General features: G+C 40.9%; 2 protein-coding genes across 11 annotated transcripts in view; one reads left to right on the top strand and one right to left on the bottom strand.

Annotated features, from left to right (window-relative positions):
* LOC103557286 (uricase) overlaps positions 1-26,287 on the bottom strand; it is a 94,155-nt gene that overhangs the window by 20,669 nt on the left and 47,199 nt on the right. For 3 of the 9 annotated variants that reach the window (XM_070592110.1, XM_070592112.1, XM_070592111.1), the window contains one exon: positions 3,645-3,805. The exons of 2 other annotated variants lie outside the window; for them this stretch is intronic. Coding sequence is in view for 1 of the 7 variants with exons in the window: in XM_008529693.2 (XP_008527915.2) it covers positions 9,835-9,942 (108 nt within the window). In the remaining 6 variants the exon portion in view is untranslated. Of the gene's footprint in view, positions 1-3,638; positions 3,806-9,834; positions 10,418-26,287 lie in introns of those variants that run through there. 4 more of the 9 variants (XM_008529695.2, XM_070592109.1, XM_070592113.1 and 1 more) reach the window with 4 other exon arrangements.
* On the top strand, positions 10,394-24,836 carry DNASE2B (deoxyribonuclease 2 beta). Of its 2 annotated transcripts, none has more exons than XM_008529696.2 (6): positions 10,394-10,756; positions 14,085-14,262; positions 17,634-17,715; positions 20,287-20,448; positions 22,183-22,380; positions 24,354-24,836. In XM_008529696.2, exons 1-6 carry the CDS (start codon positions 10,644-10,646, stop codon positions 24,692-24,694), a joined length of 1,074 nt encoding a protein of 357 aa, XP_008527918.1. In that variant the 5' UTR covers positions 10,394-10,643; the 3' UTR covers positions 24,695-24,836. The 2 variants fall into 2 exon arrangements, with proteins under 2 accessions (XP_008527918.1, XP_070448206.1); XM_070592105.1 differs by having other exon boundaries at positions 10,628-10,756; positions 17,040-17,715; positions 24,354-24,832.

Below are 26,287 nucleotides of genomic sequence, written 5' to 3'. Positions count from 1 at the left end.
TATGTTAACTGGAAATAATTATATCCCCCTTTTTTTATAGAAAGTGATATTCTGGAGAAAATACCCTGTGATCAATAAAAACAATTTGAAAATTGCTTCTTCTACTGCTCCCAGGAAGAAGAGTAATTAATGACAGGGTCCAGATTACCTTCAGGAGTGCAGAGCCAGGGCTGTCTGGCTGCAGAGAAAGCTATGCTTTTAGCCAAGAGACATTTAATAAAAGCATGGTGCTTGACTCATTAGTACCCCTGTCTAAAGCTGGAGCTCTAGCTCACGAATACGTCCATCTCAGCTGCTAGTATCTACAAGACTTGTCCCTGGGCTTTGCTGGTGTTTGAGAGAAGATACAGGAGGGAGAAAAGGGAGAGAAAAATCTATTTTATTCAGTATTGAAATTGAACATTAAAATGGTAATGAAGCAAGGTGACAAAAATGAATTAGTAAATCAAAAACAGCATGCAGTGAGGGTCTAGGCAGGGTCACAAAGAAGGAGCCTCGCCTGTTAATGACACGTAGGCGATATGCTCAGTATGCCAAGGGCTGCCTAAAAACCCATTGGCATAAAAAAATCACCAGATCCTCTGGGAGGAATTTTAAAATACTAGCTAACATCAAAAATTTTTGTTATGTTCTTAATCAAAGTTGGGGTGAAGAGGTGTCATAAATGTTGGGGATAGAGCCTGGGAAGGCATGCTGCTATTGGCCACTGAACACACCCTGAGGGTGCGCAGTATCTGAATTCAGTCCTTCCTTTGTGGGAGGGACACATTTAAAGGGAAACTCTTGGAGGGGCCTCCCAGGAGCCTATGACTCAGTCTCTGGGGGACTCATCTTCAGGAAAAGTGTCAATGAGAAAACCTAAAGAGCAGACTTAAAGAATCCTAAGAACTATAATACTGACAGGGAAAGAGGCACTGTTGTGTGGTTGCAGTGGCTTTGGAATCAGACTAGGTCCAAATTCTGCCTTGCTACTTATAGCCTTGTGACTTGCAACAAATAATTTGGTGTCTCTGAGCCTCAGTTTCACCATTTGTACAAATGAAGATAACTCTTCCTACTTGTAGAGTTGCTTGTGAGTGTGAAAGGCCTGGTTCAGTCCCCAGTACCTAGCGGTGCTGGGAGGTCAACCCCAGCAATAGTGGCCATGTGAGGCATGGCTGTGGGATGCAGCAGCAGCAGCAGAGATAGCAGAGGGGACCTTGAGTAAGGGCATCCATTTTTGGAGTGGAGAGCACTGCTGACAGCAGCAGGAGGAAGACTCTGGCATGTCTTGAGCCACAAGGGACTCTACCTGGGGGAGGGAGGCACTTTGCTTGCTTGGGGCCCCTGGATGGCGTGGACTGAGATCCAGGACCAAAGGTCTCTGGGATCACCCATCATTCCCAGCACACATGAGGACTCAACACATGTTACTCCTCAGTCCCATCCTCTGCCACTAAATACCCAAGCTATAGTACGTTAGTCTGTGAAAGGAAGTGGTATCTTTGTGATACATAGAAAGATTAAATGATAGCCACCCTTACTATTCCCACCACTGTTCACCTCTCCAGCTTCCCATCTTGCCACACCCTATTTCAAACTCATCTTCAGCCATCCTGAGTTAATTGTGGTTGCCCAGGCTCTGCATGCTTTCTTTGCCTGTAGGCCAGATTTGCTACTCTTTCTTTCTTGAACACCCTTTCTCTTCCTCACTACCCAATCACCAAACTCTTCACCTGCCTAACTTCTTCTAGTCATCCATCAAGTCTCAGATATCACTTCCACCAGGTAATCTGCCCCAGACCTTCAAGTCTGGGGTAGGTGCCCCTTCTATGCACTCAAAATACTCCATTATTGCCTTATCAGAGTCTTTATCAAATTGTATTGCGATTGCCTCTTTATGTGTCTGAGTCATTCAAAAACAGTAAACTATGAAAGCAAAAACAATTTCTATCTTGGTCACCATGGCAACCCCTGTGCTCAGCACAGTGCCTGGAACATAAATAGGTGCTTAATAAATGTGTCATGAATGAATGGATGGTGCACCACTATCTCCACCGCTTGTGTGACGACATAGAATAGTTAATGAAAACACCCAAAAGATTTCAATACAGGAAGCGCTGCTTCAGCTCAGACCCCAATCAACAAGCTCCTCTTCCTGGGAAAGTGGGGAAGGCACCTTCCGCCCTCTGATCACCACAGCCTGGAGATCACAGGCACAGCTGGCCAGAGAACAAAGGCCCAGGAATGGTAGAATTGAGTATAGAGAGAGTCAGTGATGCAGCACCAAGTGTCCATGTTGTGAGTGAGACAGAGTGTCCAGCAAACTGTAGCTGTCCTGGAATTCATGCAGGAAGGTCAGCACTCCTTAGCAAGCTCCTGACTAGGCCTTCGCACTCAAGCAAAGCTTGAGTAATCAGGTCTACTGAGAAATGAGTCAGAAAACAAAAAAGACATAAACATCTGAGGCTGGAGCAGGATGAAACAAGAACAGGGTGGGACACCAGGAATCGCTCAGCAGGACCTGACAGAACAGATAATGGCCCAGACCAGAACCGAGGCTCTTTTTCTCAATAAGACCACCCCCAGTTCTGTAGTCAGAAATATCAGAAGTAGGTGCCAGCACCCTATTGTGTAGAATGCACAGTATGGTGCAGAGATCCATGTCCAAGATAACTGCACAGTAAAATATGAAGGTCACTCTCATCTGGAGGGAGGGCAGGTGGCTGAGAAGATGGGCTCTCGGCTCTGGACTCAGGCAGGCCGGTGTGAATCTGTGTTCTGCTACCTATTAGCTCTGTGAATGGAGGCAAATTTCTCCACCTATAAAATGGGAATAATAGTAGTGCCCATTTCTCAGGATTGCTGTGAGGACTACATGAGAAAAAACATAAAGCACTTAGAAAACAACCTAGTAAGTGTTCAATAAATATTAGCTGTAATTATCATTGATAAATAATAATTATATGTCAAATTTTGCATCAAAGGGTCCTTCCAGTCACCATTAGAGATAAATATCGAGACTGTAGACCAATCCAGAGCCAGGGGCTGAAATCAAACACTGCGGCTATGATGAGGCCTACTCCTGCCTTCACACTTTGGTTGTCTTTCCTCAGGCTTGTGTGGCTTGAGGAAACAAAATTACAAAAGGAAACTAAATTTCTGAGAGTAATACTCTAGACAAAATACCAACAGGAATCAATCTCCACCTGGCCCTACACAAGAAAAATCTCCTTTTCTTAGACATGTCTTGAAATATAAAGGGATGGAGAATCATTACTTGCAGGCAACAAGAGAGTTGGAGCTGGAGAGAACTCAGAGATTTTAAGTGAATCTTAAGAATTTTCACTTCTGCAATGAGATAGTGAGTGTTGTCTTATTTCCAGGGCCACATAGAAAGTGATGTAGGTTGTCACTACAGGTCCAGGGGTTCTTAGCCTCAAGTCTGTTAACCTATAGAAAGCCCAGTGGATGTATCTGAAGCAGAAAAATATTAGGAAAAGTTTTATAAATTTAATAATAAAATGATTAAGGGAAAACTTCTATAAATTTAAATTTTAAAATGACTAGAATTTTCTCTTAAGTCATCATCTCTATCTTTCATAAAAGAGAAAAATACAGAAGTGCTAGCTATTTAGAACCCATCACACAACGCATACATGTACCAGTTCAGTTGCAGCGTGCTGTGATAGATGGAAGAAATGTATATGAGACAGCCTCTCTCTCTCTGTCCTTAGAATGTGGCTGGAGAAGTTCTTCCAATTCTCTGCCCAGGTTTTTCCTTTGCCTGGCTATTTTCTTGGGCATTCACGAACAAAATGCTGAACTAATAACGAGAAAAAGCAGTACTCATATGAACAATCTTAGTATCACTTTAGTGGATCTTAACAATGCATAACAACAAGAACAACAATGGTGACTAATATGGGCCAGCCCCATGGCTGAGTAATTAAAGTTCCGTGCCCTCTACTTCAGTGGCCCAAGTTCATGGGTTTGGATCCCAGGTGCAGAGCTACTCCACTCATCAGCCATGCTGTGGAGGTATCCCACATACAAAGTAGAGGAAGATTGGCACAGATGTTAGCTCAGGGATAATCTTCTGCAAGCCAAAAAAAAAGAGAGGAAGATTGGCAATGGATGTTAGCTCAGGGCAAATCTTCCTCACACACACAAAAAAAAGGTGAATAATAACCATGGAGGCAGCTGGTATTTTTTGGCTGCCTATGATCTACTAAATGTCAGACGGAAAAATATTGATATCTAGTAGAAACGTCATGTTGCTTTAGGCTGTAGAGTGGCTTATTTTTGCTATCAAGGGGGGATATGCCCTGAGTTATGTTCAAAGTGTGACTCCAGGGGCCGGCCCCGTGGCCAAGTGGTTAAGTTCCCACGCTCTGCTGCAGCGGCCCAGGGTTTCACGGGTTCGAATCCTGGACGCGGACATGGCACTGCTCGTCGGGCCACACTGAGGTGGCATCCCACATGCCACAACTAGAAGGACCCACAACTAAAAATATGCAACTATGTACCGGGGGGCTATGGGGAGAAAAAGGAAAAATAAAATCTTTAAAAAAAAACCCAAAGTGTGACTCCAAAGGGATTTGTCAAGCAGATGTTTCAAGAACAGTACAACAACTCATATGCATAATATTGGTAGAAAGAAAGGGTGACCTGTTACTTAATGAAGATTCCATTTACAGGTACTCACTTATTTTCATACTTGTGCCTGTTACAAAGGAAGAGAAACTCATCATAAAATGCCAGGGGAAATCCCACCCTGCTTGCCAGCCCCTCCACAGCACCAATGGCCTTAGGACAGGGAACTGGACCAAGGCCCTCAGGAGCCTCTAGGATTGGGGGCAGGAAACCTCACAACAAAGAATTGATGGAGACCTCCAAAAAATATGGTTGGAAGAAAATTTTATGGAAATGCATATATTGAAAGATGTCTCTTTCCTAATGCTTAGACTTGAAAATAAAAATAACAGTAGCAACCGTTTAGTGAGGGTTTGATATGTGTCAGGAAATTTGCAAATATTATTTCCTCTAATCCTTTACAAGACCCCTGTGAAGTAGGTATTATTATCCAAGTTTACAAAGGAAAACACTAGGATTAGCTAACTTGCCAAGGTCACACAGTTACTAGGTGAGAGAGGCAGGAGGAGCACCCAGCCCATTTGCCCCCAAATGACATGCTCTTTCCTACTATGTCACAGTCCCTATACCCCATTGATGGCCAGCCCCTCCACTCACTAGGGAGAGAGAGGAAGCATTCTAATCCCAACAAGAGGAGAGAAAAGGCCATGCTACTCCAGAAACTTGCATTTCTATATCATTTAATTTTAAAATTGCAGGTCCACCCATTGGGACCTACATTATCTTATCTATTTCTCTCAAAAACCCTGTGATTTGGCAGAAAGAATCCCTATTTTTAAAAAAACTAGCTCAGAGATGTTAAGTGAGCTGCCCAAAGTCACATAGCTGACAGACAGACTAGGATAGTGGAAAAAGCCCTGCTAAGATTGAAGAGTCTTATTCTATTTACACTACACTATGCAGAACTTAACACTGAGAAATGCCCCTTGCCCAATCTATCACTTTTTCTAGCATTTCAGTCATTTTTTTAAAATTACAGGAGAATTCTAAGCTTAGTAGATTCTGTTTATTGCAGGAACGGTTAAGCTGTGAAGTAAGGGGAGAATCAAAGGGTGATTGCCCTTTGGGGCAGGATGAAAATTCAGCTTCATGCCTTCAACAACAGAGCATTATGTTTGAGGTGAACATTGACTTTTATCTGGATTAGGACCATTGAAAACATCAGTGACGTAGGTTTATTTGTAGCCATTAGAATCCTATCACCAAAGGACTGTTTTCAGTCCATCTGCAAGGATAAGGAAATAGCTGTATCATGGAAGAAAAGAAAACAAGGTGGGAAGGAACGAGCATTCAATGAGTGCCAGTTATGTGCCAGAGGCTATGCACACAGCATCTCACTGAATCCTGACACCATTCTGTGAAGGTACAGATCATGAGTCCGACCTCTAGAAAAGGAAGCTGATGATCTTGAGGTTAAATGGTTTGGTCAAAACCACATGGCTAATGAGAGGCAGGGCCAGACATGCAAACCAGATCTGCCTGAGTATTTTTACTATAACCAGCTGCCTCCCTGACAGAATATTATAATGAAGTTCTTTATAATGCGATTTTACCTACGTACCCACTTTTATTTATTTATCTGATTAGATTTAATTCACTCTAAATTCCTCATAACCCCAAAATAGAAGTCTCTGAAAACCTTTTTATTCAATCCACACATTCACCTATATTTATTTAGCTCCTTCTCCGTGAGAAGCACAGTGGTAAGTGCTGGAGATACAACAGCAAACAAGGTAGACACTGTTCTGCCCTGATAGAGATTGTACACTAGAACAAATTTTCAGTAAAGAATCAGAAAGTTAGTACTTTTGGCTTTGCAGGCCATATAATCTCTGTTGCAACTACTCAGCTCTGCCGTTACAGCATAGAGTAGCTATACATAACACATAAATGAATGGGTCTGGCTGTGTTCCAATAGAACTTTATTTACAGAAACAGGCAATGGGCCAGATTTGGCCCACAGGACTGTTGACCTTTGCTCTCTTGATGAAGCCTCAGAAAAGCAACCAAGTAATTAGAACACACCGCAATAATTATTCTAATTGAAAAAGTACAGTGAGCTCAGGGACTACAATGCACGGACACTGAAGCCAAACTGAGATAGAGATCAAGGATGGCTTCCAGGAGGAATTGGCATCCACAAAGCCACCTGAACAGGGAGTAGGAATTAACCAAATAAAATTTTCTGGCCCTCTTCCACTTATTCTACTTATGTTTTCCTTTGACCACATATCTTATGAACAATTCTTTATTTTACAAATACCTGCGTCATTTTGCTTGTCTCATCCCTTTTCATCAAAATAATTTGTCTCTTCCTCTTGCAACAAATACATCAACTTTTTCCTTCAGTTGTTCACATGCTAGATTTTACTCCATAGTACATCAACAGTCTTACAAAAGTTTGAAAAAAAATAATTTGAACTTAAACAGATAAATTTTATGTTATATAAACCATACCTCAAAAAGCTACTGAAAATAAATAAACAAAGCCAGCAGCCTGACTCCCAGGAGTCCTCACAGGATGACTGAACTTTAATGAAACCAGCACAGACACGGGTCTGGAGAAACCCAACTTTATCTCAATCTCAAAAAATTCTCACAGGTAAAGCTTCAGAGAACATGAACTCACAGGCAAAAATCAAAAGTACACATGGTAGCAAGGTATCATGACAGAGAGTTATGGAAAACAACAGATAACAAAGTCTGATCTGCAAAGATTTCAGATATTGAAATTATCAGACACAAAACACAAAATCATATATTGTATGATATATATGATAAAATCATATATTGTGTATTTTATAGAAATAAAAGAGAAGATTGAGCATATCTTCTTGAGATAGAGCATAATTTCTCTTGAGCAAGAAGCAAAGAAGCATAAAAAGGATGAAGTAAATTTGAAAAAGAACCCAACAGAACATCTAGAAGTGCATTAACAAGTGAATTAAGAAACAGATTAGGGGCCGGCCCAGTGGCGCAGCAGTTAAGTTCGCACGTCCTGCTTTGGTAGCCCGGGGTTCGCCGGTTTGGATCCCGGGTGCGGACACAGCACCACTTGGCAAGCCATGCTGTGGCAGGCATCCCACTATAAAGCAGAGGAAGATGGGCATGGATGTTAGCTCAGGGCCAGTCTTCCTCAGCAAAAAGAGGAGGCTTGGTGGCAGATGTTAGCTCAGGGCTAATCTTCCTCAAAATAAATAAATAAATATTTTTTAAAAAGAAACAGATTAAACACAACTGAAGAAAGAATTATTTATTTGGAAGAGATAGATTAATGTTGCCAAAGAGGGAATTAGAGAACTGAAAGATAGATCCAAATACAGAATCAGGGATTAATGTGTATGCACAGGAGATAGAATATATGAAAGAAACATAAAATATACTAGAAAAATACACCGAGATTGTGGAAGAGGCACAATTCAAAGATATCAAGACTGAGATTTTCCAGAATTATTGAATGAATGAGTGCAACTCTTCAACTGTAGAATAAGAAGCCCACTGCCAAGCGAAGCACTCTTCCTTCTTCAGTATATTTGGCCAAGTTACAATGAAGACACTTTCTACTATTTTAGAGGTAATCATGTGAAGGTGACGTGGTATTTTCCATAATATTGTACTACTTGGACTTCAAAACTGGGTAATATTGTGAAAAACATTCTGTCCAGTTTGCATTTTCTCCATCCACCAAATTTACTCTGTCTTTTTCCACATTACTTTGCTGTTTTTAGTAAAAACTGGGACACACTGGAATCTAGACTTTAGGGTAATGTTGAAATCCATGGAGCCCTTCAACGTCCAGTACAGTGTTCAACACCTAGTGGCTGCACCAGGAAGTTTGTTGACTGACAGTCAGCATGATCAGGTCAGCAACAATGGAGGATAAGAAAGCTTCTTGAAAGCAACATCTGAAGGAAAGTAACCTAACAGCATTTTTCCAGACCTTGAAATAAAATTGGACTTAGCAAAATCCATCTTAAAACGGAGGTCCCCCAGCCCAACCACAGAAAGGGCTCAAGTTGTAGTAAAAATCATCTTAGCTAACATTTATGGATCATTTACTATTTGTCAGGCACTGTGCTAAGCATGTAATGAGGAGAAAGCAGGAATTATCTCATACCCTATTCAACAAATGTTCTTTAGCGTACATAAATGAAAACATGTTGCTTATATTCTCTAAATGCATCAATGAATCCTAAGCCCAGTGTACTAAGCTATCACCAGTGTAATAAAAGGTATACCACAAGACAAATAAAATTAATTTTATTTCACTTTAACTTAGAAAAGTACACTTCATGCTATGAAATGTTTTAAAAATTAATGAAAAGGTTGGGGTTGCTGAAATCCCTTTTTCTTTCTCTCTCTTTTTTTTTTGATTCTTCTCCCCAAAGCCTCCCAGTACATGGTTGTATATTCTAGTTGTAGATCCTTCTGGTTGTGGCATGTGGGACACTGCCTCAGCATGGCCTTATGAGCGGCACCATGTCCGCGCTCAGGATCCGAACAAGCGAAACCCTGGGCCACCGAAGCGGAGCACACGAACTTAACCACTTGGCCACGGGGCCGGCCCCCCCTTTTTCCTAAATGGAGTAAAAACACACATAAAACAAAATGATACCCATGGAGGAATGGTCAGGAAAATGTTTCTCGGTTTATCAATTTGGTAGATTGTGAATCTACAAGATACAGCATAGCCTTGGCCTCAGGGCAATGAGTCTCAAAGTTTATGGTGCACAGAATCACCAAAAACCTTGTAAAAAATGTAGATTTCTGAGCCCAACTGGAAGAATTTTGATTTAGCAGGTTTGGGTTGAGGCCCAGAATTTTTCCCTTTTTGCAGGCACCACAGGAAAATGTGAGCGAGTGGTCTAGAACATCCCTTAGAAAACTCTATCTTAGAAGAAATGGAGCCCCAAGCCCTCCCTTTCCTATGAACCCTGAGAATTCTGAACAACTCCAGCTCAGCCATAGAAGTGATCTGATTTGCAAGGGTCTGGTTTGGCCTGGATCCCCAAATGACTCTGATCTGGATCCATAATCAGAGGGACAGATCAGAGCCATAATGGTTTCCAGGCATGACGTACACTGCTATATATTGTGACAGCATCTTTAATAATTGATTCAAAAGCATCATGCACTTAAAGAAATTCTTTTCATGTGCCTATCTACCCCTTTCCTCCTCCAAAGAGAGAGCGGTCTTACCTTTTTACAGTCATTATGATACTGGGCCATTTTCTCTGGGCGTTTCAACTTCAGATTCAGTTTTAAGAATGAGAAAGAACAGTTTGGGCAAACAGATGTTTTTAACATTTATTTGACCTGAAGAGTGAGCAGTCAATATTTTACCTGATTGCATAACAGCCATTTGGACACCAAGGCCTCTTTAAAGTAAAGCACCATGGTGAATGGCTAAAACCAGGAGGTGGAGAGGCTATGTAAACATCTTTGGTAAAATACAACTTGCTCTTACTTTGAAGCAACCCTTTGAAGCGCCCTTTTGGAACTGCTTCCTTAAGATAGAGAATATTACAAGTAATAGATCCTAATCATTACCAAGACATAAGGTTTTGTCATTTCTGTTTAATGTGTGAACCACAAGCACTTGCTCTCACTCCCAGGGAGAATATCATGAGGGAAAAAAACATGAAATATATTTAAGTCAACATCTACTTATCATCATGGAGTTCCCCTGCCCACTGAACTTCGTACTACATGATGTTCACTCCAAAGAGTTAACTACACATCCCTTTTTTCTCTCCAGAACTTTCTGATGACTTTGCAAACCAGTCAACAATTCAGCACAAAGGCATCCAGAGTCACGCTGGCACGTTGTGACAGAATCACACAGTTACATGAGATTTGTCCCATTCTGAAAATGCCCAAACAGCGAAGAGCAGAGATAAATGGAATCAAACGTCAGAGTCAACACAGCCTGAGAGAGGCTTGAAATTCAGACTCCACAATCCATGGGGAAAGTTTCCTGCTGTGCCATGGAATAAAGGTGACAGAAAATGACAGCAAGTCTTCTAAGCACAACCCTTGCTTTGCTCCTCCTTCGCCTCCTTGGGGTCCTGGAGGCAACAACAATATCATGCAGAAATGAAGAAGGTGAAGCTGTGGATTGGTAGGTAAAAGAAATGGGAGGACTGGTGCATGCCAACAGAAAGCCAGAGTATCGGAGTACTGCTTCACTGTGAAGTTCCTAAGGAGAATTTTCACTCTGACTCTCCTCTCTAAAAAGAAAGGAAGTTAAATTGTGTAGATGGACCAAATATCCAGATAGGGGTAGGCTTCTGAGTAAGGGAGATTCCCCCAGAGAAAGAGGTGAGCAGCCATGCATGGGCCTGATTCACTGCTCTCAGCAGGGCAAGGCTGGTAGCCACAGAGGTGGGGAAGAGCTGACAACTTCTCTCAGTTGGCAATTTCCTTTAATTGCATCATGGCTTTCCAACAGAAACCTTCCAACATCCTTTCAGAGACAGACAAAGGAGAGAAGGCAGACCACCTTTTTTCTGACATTGGAGCTTGGACTTCTCCTTATGAGAATGAGAAAGAAGGCTTGATCATACACAGCACTGTATGGTTAATCTCGTTTATGAGGTAGCACAGGCAGCTATTGGAGTGGCTGGTAGGTCACTGGCTTTTTGCACAGTGTCAAAGAGAGTAAACACAGCATTGCATCATAGTCACAGATTTCCCTAAAGCTTCGATCACTTTTTCACTCTTTAATTGCCATTATGGTTGACATCAAGCTTTGTGCACACTTCAGGCTAGAGAACACAGACACACTCACTCAGTCTTTCAGCAGTTACCGAGCTCATCCCAGGAAGTGTGCTGAGTTTTGAAAATACAAATACTCAAGGAGCTCATTGCTATGTGGTAAGGGCCTAGATGGGGCACTGGGGAGCACAGAGCTCAAAAGCCTTCTCTGAGGAAGCAATTTTGAGCTAAGTTTAAAGAACAATTATGAGTTAGTTAGAAAAACAAAGGAGATGCAAGGGCATCTCAGGCCAATGAAGGAGCAATGAGAAGGTCCAGAGGCAAGAAGCAATGGAGAAAGTTCGGAAGCAGTGCAGTATTGCTAGCATTTCAGGAGAATGTGGGGAAGTGGCAGGAGGTGAATTAGAGAGACAGGTGAGGGCCAGGTCATGAAGAGCTTCATGTGCTGAGCTGCAGACTCTGAACTTGACCTTGAAAGGGAGCTACTGAAGGACTTCAGGCAGGGACACAATGTGGTCAGATTTGCATTTTCGAAAGCCACTGGCAGTACTCTGAAGGCTAGCAGGATGGGGACCAGTCTAGAGCCATAGGGACCAACAAGACCTTTGCAAGCATTACAGGTGGCAAGAGGTGTGGATCTGAGTTAAAGAAATAGCAGTGAAAACAAACAGGAAGGAACACTCTGAGAAGACTTGGTAATGAATAGGCTGAGGATCACAGGAGAGAGGGAGAAGTTTAAAAGACTTTCAGGTTGCTGGTTTCTGTGACTGTGTGGATGTGGTCCATAACAGCAGGGGATGAGCAGATTTGGAGTAAGAGTATAAATGCAGTTTCAAAAATATGAAATGGAGGCCGCTGGAACATCTTTGCATTTAGGTTTGTCTGACCTCAGCATAGAGGTCTGGGCTAGAAACAGATTTGGGACTCCTCAGCATATAATTGGAGACGGTCACCCAGGAAAAACAGAACGAGTTCTCAACTGGCATTCCATGGCACACTGATAGTTCACACACCCTTCACTGATGGGCCACCAAATTGTGATCAATATACAAAATTTATTTTTGCCACAACTGAATGGACTTATTACTTAGCCATATCCGTCAGAGAGAATGCTGAGCTGAACAGACAATGAGATAGTCTCAAGCCACTAGAACTTACTGTGAGAATTAAAGGGCAGAGTAGCACCAAGTCAGCACCAAAGAATAATTTCACGTCTCCTGCCAAATGTGAGGACCTTGCCCTGAGAGTAAGAAAGCACGGACACGGCAGGAAAGAGTTTACTTAAACAGAAGCATAAGAGAGAAGAGAACTAAGCAAAGAGGGAGAACATTTTATGGGCAGTTGAGACACTGTTTATGGTAATAAAGAGTGCATTACAGTGTTTGCTTCACCATGAGCATCTGAGGGTTGTGTGGTTTGGGTTTGTGCTATTAGAGAGTATTCAGCTGACCAGGGTGATTTTTGTCCTTAGAGGATTTTCAACAATGTCAGGAGATGTGTTTTTTTAAATTTTATTTATTTATTTATTTATTTATTTATTGACGAAGATTAGCCCTGAGCTAACTGCTGCCAATCCTCCTCTTTTTGCTAAGGAAGACTGGCCCAGAGCTAACATCCGTGCCCATCCTTACTCTGCTTTATATGTGGGATGCCTACCACAGCATGGCTTGCCAAGCAGTGCCATGTCCGCACCTGGGATCCGAACCTGTGAATCCTGGGCCACTGAAGTGGAATGTGCAAACTTACGTCCTGTGCCACCAGGCTGGCCCCAGGAGATTTTTTCTTTTTTTAAAGATTGGCACCTGAGCTAACAACTGTTGCCAATCTTCTTTTTTTTCCCCCCTGCTTTTTTCTCCCTAAATCCCCCCAGTACATAGTTATATATTTTAGCTACGGGTCCTTCTAGCTGTGGCATGTCCCAGGAGATATTTTTGATTGTCACAACTGGGGGTTACTATTGGCATCTAATAGGTAGAGGCCAGGAATCCAACAATGCACAGGACAGCCCCCATAACAAAGACTGATCTGGTCCAAAATGTGAATACAGCATGTTGAGAAACCATGTGCTAAATGATCCAAGAATGCCTGAATGCTATATGGGCCCAACCAGCTTTGCTCCTCGTGAGGTACCCAAAGGAGATACACAAACAGGAGACAATAGTAAAGGAAAGCCAAGTGCCTACTTAATTAGCTGGTCTTGGCCCGGAATCCTTCATGCAGAGCTTTCTGATAAACTGAGCTGAAGAATGCGGCTGAGGCCAGAGGCTTAAGGGAACCTCCACCTACCCCGAAGCCCAAATCCACCTCAGACCCAGCCAGCCAGCTGCAAAGAGATGAGCATGCCAAGCACTTAGGGCAGAAGAGAAAAATACATCCAAGACCTCTCCAGTCCAGGCCTGGGCCTTGGCCTTCTTCCCACTGAAGCCACATAGACTGGAAACAACCAAGAGAGCCAATCTCACTGTACATGTACTCCCACTACAGGGACCCCATCCACCAGGCCAATTAATGTCTTAGAACATGTCCAGTTAGATCTGCATTTCCTTCTCTGGGAAGGAACAAACATAAGGGTGAAATAAGAGGCAGAGAGCTTGAGCAAATCCCTTTCCTTAATACTTAGAGGCTTTCTGTGAAACATAGGTGAAATGATATATTTAAGTGCTTAACACAATGGCTGCCACCAGAGAAGCAGTCAATAAGTGTTAGTAACTCATAATTATTTCCTTTTTTAGGTTTATCTTTTATAAGTTACCTAAAAGGCAAGACAAGGAAAGTAGAGAGACTGGGTTAGAGTACCTATACCTAGACTCTACAACCAGAAGCTGGAGGAGGAGTAAGCAACTAATGAATACCACGAAGAGTGTTTTGGGGAGGACATTACAACAGCTGTATGAAGCATATGGCTCCAAGGTATGTTACAATTAATCATTCATTTGAATCAAAAAATGCATAAAACAGAATCCAAACCTTTCAGCAGATTTTTCCTGCTCATCCACCTACCCCCCAATCCTAGCAACTAGCTAGCTCAGAACTAGCCCAGGACAACTACCTGAATCAATCTGACGAAGACCTTAGGGAATATATCATTAGACCCAATAGCAATGCCAAATTGTTGGCATATTTGGCACATGACCAATGGTATCTCTGGGCAAAGTGTGAACTAATTGCACATTGTAGTCTTCTGGCTCCCAAACTCTGCCAATTCACTCAGTACTTGCTATCTTATCCCCCTAATGGAAATAAGGAGAAGAGCCCCCTCCTGTTACAATGCATATAGATCTGTGATCATGAGTTGTGGGTTGTTTATGCCATAGTGGTAATGAGTGGTGGTGACCCAAATAAAGGGTCCCACTCAGTCTTCCTTTTAATTAATCATTTTCAGAATGGTAGGTTGGGATTTAGGGCTCTAGATCAAGGTTCTAGAACTAACTTGCCTAAATTGAGATTAAACCTGCTATCTGGACTCATCAGGCAATGAGATAACCAGCCAAAGAGACATAGGCAAGTAGACTATTGGCTCAATGTGGGCAGTCCCTCAACGTTCCAGGCACCATCTGCTATTCGGTGACAAGACACTGCTTTCCAACCAGGAGTGACAAGTCAAATTGAACAGTAATTAACATCCAGTTACACTCATGCATTTCCTAACATCATACGCATTTCCTAACAATAACTTATGGAGAAGTAAATTTATAAAATGACTGAGCACTTAGAATGTGCTGGGCCTTTACATATGTCAACTAATTTAATCCCCACAACAATACTATGTCAGCCTCTAGCACTATTGCATATGTGTATCTGAGTATTTACTCAAAATGTACAGGTAGCTCTCACTGTGTGTGCTAATATTCACTTTATTCACCTGCCATTAAGACCAGCCTTCAGAGCCAAGTTACACAGTTAAAACTTGTTTGAGTACATGTGATGTGCCAAGCATGGTTCCAGGGTTCCAGGTACTTTTAAAAATGATGTAATCTCAGCAACAACCCTGTTTTGAATAAATAGATTATTATGTAAAATCAAAACTGCCAGCAGCTGCTTCTCCTTTCCAAGGTTGGAGATTGAGACCAGGAGAATAACCCACCAGTGAGAAAATCAGCACCTACACTGTCCCCTTCCCCATCTCAGAGCTTGCTGGAGGAGGGGGAAGGAAAGAGCCACACTGCAAAGCCTCTGTCCTTTACCTTAGTTGGGACAGACGGTTCTTAGTTTGGCAGAATATAATAATGATCTTTGGAGGCGCGAAAGTAGCCCCAGAGCCTAGGTGAGAGAAAGAGCTAAACTGCTCTGCAAAATAGAAAACGAGGAGATGGGAGCTAGGAATTAAAAAGTGTAAGAAACATGGAAGGAGACTATGGGAGGGCAGCGTGGAGATGTAAAACCACTGAATGTTTCATACCTTCAGTAAAACCTCCTCACCCAATGCCTTGAGTGATGGTTTCTGTGGAAAAAACGATAGTAAAGGGGTTGATTTCCATCTCTGACTGGCATGAAGCCAAAAGAAGAAGAGCAACAGTAGTGGGTGATATCCAAGTGAGAGTGGGTGTTCTTTGGAAGCTGGAACTAGGTGCCAGAAGTGACTGTGAGGACATAACTCCCCTATCTCCTGACCTGGAATTGAGCTTCTAACAGAGAGCAGAATGCAAGATCAGACCAATTGGTTTTAAATCCCAAATGTCAAGGTGACCTAAGTGATCTGGGTTACATTTGGAATTGTTTCCCTTCTTTGGCCTCTGCAAATAAGAACCTTCCATACACCTTCATAATAACACTTATGAAACTATATTGCAGCTGCTGGTACTTGCCTGTATTCCCTGTTAGACTGGAGGCTGAGACTGTGCCCCTCTTGTTCAACATCCAGTAGTCAAAATAATACCCAACATATGTGTTAAACGAATAAAGCTTCCAAAGGCACATACCTAGATCCACCTATTCTTGAATCCATGATCCTTCCCCCTTATCAGAGAGTCTGTCTTCACTAGAGCTACGTCCCATTTCACCTTAGCTGGCTATTACACTCCTGGTTAGAATGAATCAACTTCATCTATTATAAGCATAAAGTTCCTCCCCGAATCTTTCTAAAGCAACTCCACTTTGCATCCCAAAAGCACAGAAAGGCCTCATTACCACATTCAATGCAGGCTCACAGAATAACTGACTGTCAGAGTTCCCCAGCAGAGGATGTGAACGCCAACCATAGCTATGGTCAATCACGGAAAATGAGGGTAAAAAAACAGCTTCCTTTCCTAGATAGTCCTAAACAGAGTAGGCAAGAATGCTACACAGATTATGTTGTACATTAAAAAAAAAAAATTTAGACTACATCAAATAATTCAGCAACTGTAAGAGACTCTGTTATTGATTTTTTTTTTTCCTGCGTGAAAAGCAAGGGATGTTTTCAAAGGAATGGGTTGTCCTCTCCTGCTTTTAATTATGTTGCTGAGATTTTTTAATCAACCCTATTGACTTCAATAAAAGTCACTACTTCACGACACAGATGAAATGGAACCACACAGAAGAAATACAAGCAAGTTTCCATTACATGACTAAGAGACATTATCAAAATAATAACTTCATTCTGAGTTATCTTTCTCAGAGAGTTGGCCAATTGTTTGGAGAATTTACTTGTTTTTTGCCTTAACAGATGAAATCCAATATCACACATTCAATTTTGCTACTTTTCCTAGCAGGCAAATATCAAGTTATAAAGGTGAAGTGACACTGAGGAATGGATTAAAGAAAAATCCTCCCCTATCATGGAGGAAGAGGGAACAGAGAATGAAGAATCCTGATTAAACACAAACCTGGGACCGAGTGGTGAAGCCAAAAGAAGGCAGAGGAAATCAAACCCTAATAGCCAGTTCTGCATCGTGCCTATAACATCAATGGAAAAAAATCCAGGTGTAATCCTTGGCTGGTTGTTCCTACTTCATTTCCTGAACAAATATTTAAGTACTCCTTTGTTATACACTGGTTGCCAAATCAGAAACAAGGGTCCAAAACAACCAAGAGAAATTGGAATATGGCCCTCACAAACATATCACAATGCAGAGGGGTCCTGTCACACAGGACAAAAGCGTGTATGATTGAGAAGGAACTTCTGTCCCGTCTTGCATGTTGCAGAATTCATATTGATGGAGAAGCTGCCTATTAGGGGAATGGATGACTTCTCACGTGTATTAATGAAAGCTCTGTATTGTAGGCTGGTTAGCTGGTAGAAATGTTGTGAAAGTTTGTAAGTGGAAGATTTATGCCATTATAACCCTAATATGTTCCTGCAGAATAACAACACTGCTCATCTAATATACAACGATGGAGTCCCTAACTCTGTGAATTATAGCAGAAAGTATGGACACACTAAAGGTATGACAAAGGCTCTTAATTTCTCTTTCCTACTGGAAGTCAACATTTCCCTAAACATCCCATTTGAATATTCTTATATTCCACACTAAAAATATAGTTTTTCTTCTTAATGGTTTATTCTGAGCTATCAAAATGCATGATATTTCTATATCACAGGTTATAATTATGTAATTTGACTTGGCGATCTTCTTTTCACAAATCTCATTTTATTTCTTAACTTTTTTTTTTTTGCTTTTTGGTGGGTAAGATTGGCTCTGAGCTAACATCTGTTGCCAATCTTCCTCTTTTTCTTTTTCCTTTTTTTTCTCCCCAACGCCCCAGCACATAGTTGTATATCCTATTTGTAAGTCGTTATAGTTCTTCTATGTGGGATGCTGCCACAGCATGGATTGGTGAGTGGTGTATAGGTCTGTGCTCAGGATCTGAATCAGCGAACCCCAGGCTGCTTAAGTAGAGCATATGAACTTAACCACTGGGCCATGCGGCTGGCCCCACATATTTTTTAATATATGCCTTATAGCAGAAATCCATGTACTGACTACTGAGAATATCAGCCAGTCTATATATATGTGTGTATGTGCGTGTGTGTGTGTGTGCGTGTGTGTGTGTACACAGATAAATTTTAGTCAGGTTTATTGAAGTATAATTTACAGAGAGTAAAATTTATTCATCTTACTGTATAGTTCCATGTATATAGACATTCTTGATAATTATTTTTTAATAGTTTTTTATATTATAGTAATTTTGTTATATATTTTGTTATATACTGTTATTATATATTATAGTAATGTTTATTATAGTAACTTTTGGTATTTTTCTATTTATAAATTATATATGTATGTATATGCATTACAGAAAAATTCATGTCAGTAAACAAAAAATCTGTAACCCTAATACCCATTAATCACACTTAATCCCTTCTATTTTTTTCTATAATACATTGTTTTTAAACATTTTTATAAAACCACTTAATGACTGTTTTTCAACTTAATATATCATGAATAACTTTCCATGGCAACAAGTATTCTTCAGAAGGTTCCAAACTCAAATGTCTTCAGGTACAAGCAAGTGATGTCAGCAAGTGAAGTGGGCTGAACCAGCCGGTAACTAGAGAACTGGAGGGTACACACTTGGTCTAGAGGGGCAGTTACTACTCAGCTTGTCTTATCGGGATGTAATTTTTCAGGAGATGTTGAAAATTATTATTTGTGAAAAATCTCCCAGTTTTTAAATGTTGGCAAGGAATTCAAAGTTTTAAAAATACTCTGCAAGCATAATAATATGTATCTGCTGGCTAGTGGGCTGCCAGTTTGCATCCTCTGATTAAGAATATAATTTGTAATGGCTGTCAAATGTCATAAGCATTGAAAACTTTTGATTTAGCCAAGTTGCCCTCCTGATGGTCCTATTTGCATGGATCCCAAGAATTTTTATAATCCACCACATTCTCCAACCTCTCCTCCAACAAACTCCCACCGCCACTATCACTCTACCCTGTTAGTTGCTACAAAGGCTTGAAGAAAAGACTGGAAAGGGAGTGGGACCTGGTGTTAATGACACCCTGTGACATTTGTACCACGAGGTCAGGATTTCAGGCAAATAGCACTCCCATCTGTGCAAAAGAGAGCTTCTGAAGGTCATCCAGCTCTGTTAGGCAACAGAACTTAGAATATTTTCCACCTCAGCACACGTATTGATTCTATATCTATTGAGAGAGCAATAGTGTGCTTTTTTAAGGCGTGTTCTTTGATGAAGAAATAATTGGCATGCATTTGGTTTCCATTTAACAAAAGGCAAATGAATGAGTTTTATGTTTGCATGGTCATACGCAAACTGGAAAGTCTAGTTAGCATACCAAATTATCCTGACATATTTATAAACACAGAAATAGTCATTGACGCCTTTTGGACAGAGTTCTTCTTGCCATGTCACAAGATGATGAAAATCTTTCTGTTTTCTGCCTTTCATGTTATTTTGCTCCAGAGATTTTTACTAAACACAATTAACTGAAATGCTTTAGCCTGGCTTCCCTTTTTTTCCTCTTTGCCTCTTTTTTTGGGTTTGTGGAATTGGGTGACTCTTCTGCAAAAAAATGAGCATCCGTTTCTTACAACAAATTACTGCAAGTACATTCCTTCGTTTGATATTTTCTCTTTCTACTCTGTTTTTTAGCTGGCTTTTGAAAATAGCTTAGCTGCTTAGGCAGTGAAGACATTATCTGAAGCTTACCAGGTGACTATAGTTTAACAAGGTCAAATTCCAATTTAGCAAATTTGCATTCTGCCAAAACAAATTTTCCTTGTGGTTTCAACACGAAATTTCTCTTAACTCTTCACAGGGTGGCTTCCCTGGATCCCCTTTTGCGGTGGCTTATTATCAGTAATGGGGCAACGTGATGTGTGCCTGAATTGATTTTGAAATCTTTGAAAAACGAGCATAAGCCTTGTGATTATTAGCCTACTATAACATTAGCCTAAAGTATAAATGGGCTTAAATGTTGCAGCTTTGAACTCTATTTTCAAAAGGAGCTTTGTTTTTCTAATTTATCTGTATTAATTGTATCTTTGTCAGGTTTATTACTGTGGAACAGAGTCCAGGGGTTCTGGCTGATTCATTCTATTCCCCGGTTTCCTCCAATTCCTGAAGAAGGCTATGATTATCCACCCACAGGAAGACGAAATGGACAAATTGGAATCTGTGTAACTTTCAAGTACAACCAATATGAAGCAATAGGTAACACTAGAGTGTGTACAAAAAGAGATAGCAATTTTGAAGAAGGGAAATGGAGATGCATTAACAAATTTATCACTTCACTTGTTTCTCTATTCGTAGACCCTCTGATACATACATTCTGTTATTGGCTTTGCCAGGTTTCCTGGCCCTCCCATGAAGTCTTTGAACTTGATCAGGGGCAGTAGTTTCTAATGTCTACAGGGGCCAGGCAGGTAACGAAAATGGGTGAAATAGACAGATGGACGTTTCATGGGCAGTGGGGACAGTGACAAACTGGGATGTTGATTCTCCCTAGCTAACCTCAAAAGCTTCAGCTCCATCGTATTGTGGCTCTGCAGGAGCACAGACTTAATGCTTACAGATCTCCATCTTTTTCCAGAGGAACCAGAAACCTAGGTTGTGTGTGTGTATGTGTGAGATAGAGAGAGAGAGAGAGAGATCCTGATTTTTAAATATGGTCTCAATCTCACTTAAAAAAATTGTGCAGACCTTATGTTGCCTATAGGTCACCAACCTCACTCCTCTGAGACAGATGATCTTCCTTTAAGATCTCAAGCTCAATGGCCCAAAATACTTGGATTTGGAAAATCACATTAGGGGAGGAGGAGAACATGATACACTGTTTTACCAATCACTTTTTACTGAGGAAGCTGCTAAATAGTGGTGAAGAGTGACTTGCCTCTAGATATAGGAAACAGAAAATATTTTTCATCAAATTTTCATCTTACGGCAAGGATTTCTGAACCAAGTCAAGCCCCAGTCTAACTAGTGGAGTTCATATAATTATTAGACAGCCAAATTCAGCATAGAGATTAGGTGTGCATACTGAGGAGATGATCTTTTTTTTTTTTTTTGAGGAAGATTAGCCCTGAGCTAACTGCTGCCAATCCTCCTCTTTTTGCCAAGGAAGACTGGCCCTGAGCTAACATCCATGCCCATCTTCCTCCACTTTATATGCCGGACGCCTATCACAGCATAGCTTTTGCCAAGCAGTGTCATGTCCGTACCCGGGATCTGAACCTGCAAACCCTGGGCCGCTGAAGCAGAACATGCAAACTTAACCACTGCACCACCGGGCCGGCCCCGGAGCTGACCATTCTTGAAGCTGAATGGTTGCTGCATGGGAGTGCTCTACTTTTATATATGTGCATAGAGGAGAAAAGAACATGGTCTCCAAGGCCAGACTGCCTGGGTTTGAATATCAGCTTCATCAGTTACAATCCTGGGCATGGGACAAAAATTCTCTGTTAATTCATCTGTAAAATGAAGATAATGATGAACTTACCTAATAATAAGTTGTTCTGAGGATTAAATTAGTAAACACATGTAAAACTCATAGAACAATGCCTGGAAAGTAGGAAGTGCTCAATAGGTGTCAGCTACTTTAACCAAAAGTTATTTGAAGGTTATTAGCTTAATGAAGGGAATATTTTTGGTTTTGGTCTTTTTTTTTTTTCTGCTGAGGAAGATTAGCCCTGAGCTAACATTTGTGCCAATCCTCTCCACTTTATACATGGGTTGCTGCCACAGCATGGCAGTCGAGTGGTGTAGGTCCACACCTGGGATGTGAACCCGCAAACCTGGGCCACTGAAGCAGAGCATGCCAAACTTAACCATTACATCAGGGGCCAGCCCCTTGTTTGGTTTTTTAATTCACAACAAGGTCTATAATATCAACAAGGATTTCCATTTGGGTCTTAATTTTCAACTTTTCTTTATTGTTTTTTGATTCAGATTCTCAGCTGTTGGTCTGCAACCCAAACGTTTATAGCTGTTCCATCCCTACCATCTTTCACCAGGAGCTTGTTCACATGCCCCAGCTGTGCACCAGGTCTAGTGCATCCGAGATCCCTGGCCAGCACTTTGCCACACTGCAGTCAGCCCAGGGACAAAACTTCGTCCATTTTGCAAAGTCTGATTCTTTTCTTGACGGTACGAAAGACCATAAGTAAACAATATGCTATATAACTCTGCTGTTGGACTCACTTTGGATTGCTTAGAGGAAATATTCTGATCATTCAGGAGAAGACAAGTTGAAAAAGAGGGAGGAAAAAGGAAGGAAAGGGAGAAGGGAAGTCGAGGATCAATTCAAACATTCACCTGCTCCACTTAAATAGCAGGGTTGCTGATCTGACCACAAAAGTTATCTTACAACCATCCAGCCAGAGGCCAGTAAAAACACGGTCTCTAGCCCCTGTTGGGTGCAGGACCTCAGCTGACCCCTCTTCTTCCATTCTCCAAGCAGTTATTTTAAGCCTTCCTTACTCTCACAAACTTTACATTACCCTGCCTCCTCACTCTCAGCTTCACTATTTCCTTCACAGAGAGAACAGAGATCACCAGGGAGAAACCACTTCCATAGCACACAAAATAATCTTGTCTATTTCCATTCCTTCGTACTGGTTTTCTCCCATCCCAATGGAAGTAGGTCACCTCCTGTACCCTGGAGCCTATCCCAGCCTCAGAATACTTCAATTCATCCACCTGATCTGTTCTCTCTCTTCTACTTCAACCCTCCCACTCTACAAACTCTGTCCCCTTAGCAGTCAAACATGCCTAAAAACCCTCTCTCAATCCTAAATCCCCTATCTCTCTGTTTTTCCTTTTCTTCCATATTTCTTTTTAAAACTCTTCAGGGCCTTCACTTGCTCAATGCCCCTTCACTATATCCTTGCTTCTCTGTCTGTAGACACTCCAATCTCTCCCTAGGCACCAATGACTGTCTTAGTTGACCTTGCTGTTTCCTTCCTTGCTTGCTTCCTTCCTTCCTCTATACATTAAATAAAATGTACTGAATGCCTCAGAGTTGCCAAGCCCTGTGTTAGGCACTAGAGATCCAAAAATTAACAGGACAGAAATAGCCTCTGCAGAATTTGGCACTGTTGAAACCCTTTCCTTCCTGAAACACTCCCCTTCACTGATTTTTGGCAGTATACAGTCTCTTGGTCTTCCTGCCACATCTTGTAAGTCTATTCTGCCTGGTCCGCCTCCTCTGTCCACTCCTTAGGTGACTGGGTTGCCATGTGGGCCTATACTCTTCCTTATCTCATTCTATATACTCAGACTGGGCAATTCCAGCAAGCACTCAGGTGATTTCCAAGTCTGATCTCTATCTCACACCTCTGTGCGGACAGATGAGTGGGATATTTCTACTTGGAGGTGGCACAGTCACGCCAAATTCAACATTCCAAACTCATCATTATCTCCCACAAATCTACTCTTTTTCTACATAATCACCTGGGCAATCTAGATCCCTCCTTTTTCCTACCCCTCTATCAAATCATCTAAATCAATCAGTTCCAGGTCCTTAATAACTTTTATATTTATCCTATCCTCTCCAAACTCTGCCACCACCATAGTCCATGCCTGTGTTTACTATCACACTTATCCTGACAACCTGATGTTTTCCCTATCTCCAATCTAACGCACCCTTCCCAATTCATCCTGCATATTGCCTGGCAGTTGATATTTATGATTATAATCAGTTTCTATTAATCACCCACTAACATTCCTTTAAAAATTCCCCATTGATTTCAGGAAAATCCAAACATTCTAGCACGACTTGCAAAGATCCCAAGAAGCTAGGCCCTAGTTACTTCTCTAACCTTATTTTTTCCAAAGGTCTTTTCAGGACAAAAATATATATTGCTCCCTTGTTTGTGTGGAACAGAAGACATTTTCAGACACCAATATCATCATAGTAATGATGATAATAACTTTTATTTGCATATCACTTTAGCATGTCCAAAATGTTCTCCCATCCACTATCTCAATTATGTTGTTATTATTGTGCTTGTGACATCCACATATCAGGAGTGAATGATGATTTCCATTCCTGAGGATATTTTCAGGGACTTATCTAAGTATAAATACCAACCTCACTATCTTTCTCCTTATAACTCTAGACATCTTTGCAGCCTGGATGGCTCAATGGTTGAAGACTCACTTGCTAACAGAAACCTGGCAGCGGAAGAGACAAGAGCTTCCTTCAAACTGCTCCCTTCCTTACCATGTCTACAATATCAAAGCCATTAAAATTTCTAGACAATCTTATTTCAGTTCTCATCTGGATCACGCCAAATGGTGTATTTCCCAAAAGGGCACCAAAAATCGCTGGACATGTATTGGAGACTTAAATCGGAGCCCATATCAAGCCTTCAGAAGTGGAGGATTCATTTGTACCCAGAATCAGCTTATTTACCAAGCATTTCAAGGATTAGTTTTGTATTATGAGAAGTGTAACTGAACTTGGTGAAAGAACATGTACTATTGTTTTGAACATTGACAATGTCTTCTTCCATTAGATCCATTCTTTATATATTAAAAGGCTGTGAATGTACTTATAGTCCACATATCAAATAAAATGCTTTTCTCTCATGTTTACCATTTTATCTTCCAACTAGCGGCAATTTATCTAATTTGCATTTATATGCCATAAACATTAACTATTATATAACTAAAATGAGAATGGAAGGAATGAAAGAAAAAATATTTGTTCTAGATTAGTCAACTCTCAATTGTTCACGGATTGACTGGCCATCTCACAGATTAAATGTCATCTCCTTCACAGAGAATTCCCTGACTCTCCTCCCCACCATTTTGGTGGTAAAAAAAAAAATCTCTCTCTCTATACTTCATACTATCTAGTCATATTCCTCTTTAAGCTCTTTCTCACTGTTTAGCCTTGTCATTCTTGTAGCTGCTATTTACTAACTGTCTGATCTTGGGACATTCACTTGAACTCTCTGAGCCTTGGTTTTCTTATCTATGAAATGGATATAATATCTCAGTATGTTTGAGCACCTAGCACAGAGCCTGACATGGAGTTGACATTTAAAAATACTGGTGAAATTTGAATCTGAATCCCCTCATCCAGTGAGAAAAGACAAAAGAAAGTTGATAAATGAGTAATATGTTTTTAAAAATTTTTTGTCAGATTAGCAAACCCACAGCCAACATCATACTCAATGGGGAAAAAACTGAACACCATCCCTCTGAGAACAGGAATAAGACAAGGATGCCCACTATCACCACTCTTATTCAACATAGTACTGGAGGTTTTGGCCAGAGCTGTTAGGCAAGAGAAAGGAATAAAAGGAATCCAAATAGGGAGTGAAGAAGTGAAACTCTTGCTGTTTGCAGATGACATGATCTTATGTAAAGAAAACCCTAAATAATCCATCAGAAAACTATTAGAAATAATTAACAACTACAGTAAAGTTGCAGGGTACAAAATTAACTTACAAAAATCAGTTGCATTTCTAGACTCTAATAATGAACTTACAGAAAGAGAACTCAAGAATACAATACCATTTACAATCGCAACAAAAAGAATAAAGTATCTAGGAACAAATTTAACCAAGGAGGTGGAGGACTTATACAATGAAAACTATAAGACATTATTGAAAGAAATATATAATGACATAAAGAGATGGAAAGAGATTCCATGCACACGGATTGGAAGAATAAACATAGTTAAAATGTCCATACTGCCCGAAGCAATCTACAGATTCAATGCAATCCCAATCAGAATCCCAATGACATTCTTCATGGAAATAGAACAAATAATCCTAAAATTCACATATGGCAACCAAAGACCCCGAATTGCTAAAGCAATACTGAGAAAAAAGAACAAAGCTGGGGGCATCACAATTCCTGACTTCAAAATGTACTACAAAGCCATAGTAATCAAAACAGCACGGTACTGGTACAAAAACAGGCACACAGATCAATGGAACACAACTGAAAGCCCAGAAATAAAACTGCACATATACAGAAAGCTAATCTTCGACAAAGGAGCCAAGAACATACAAGGAGCAAAAGATACTCTCTTAAATAA

This window comes from Equus przewalskii, chromosome 24 (genome assembly GCF_037783145.1).
Source record: "Equus przewalskii isolate Varuska chromosome 24, EquPr2, whole genome shotgun sequence".
NCBI classification, from domain to species: Eukaryota; Metazoa; Chordata; class Mammalia; order Perissodactyla; family Equidae; genus Equus; species Equus przewalskii.
The sequence above is the reverse complement of the archived record's forward strand: the minus strand, read 5'-3'. Positions and strand labels throughout refer to the sequence as shown.

What these genes read in the sequence shown, in the direction of transcription:
- DNASE2B (XM_008529696.2), top strand. Translation starts at nt 10,644, where the DNA reads ATGACAGCAAGTCTTCTAAGCACAACCCTTGCTTTGCTCCTCCTTCGC. An exon ending in AAAGTATGGACACACTAAAG is followed by an intron (nt 17,716 to 20,286) that starts GTATGACAAAGG and finishes TATCTTTGTCAG; the next exon opens with GTTTATTACTGTGGAACAGA. An exon ending in CAACCAATATGAAGCAATAG is followed by an intron (nt 20,449 to 22,182) that starts GTAACACTAGAG and finishes TTTTTGATTCAG; the next exon opens with ATTCTCAGCTGTTGGTCTGC.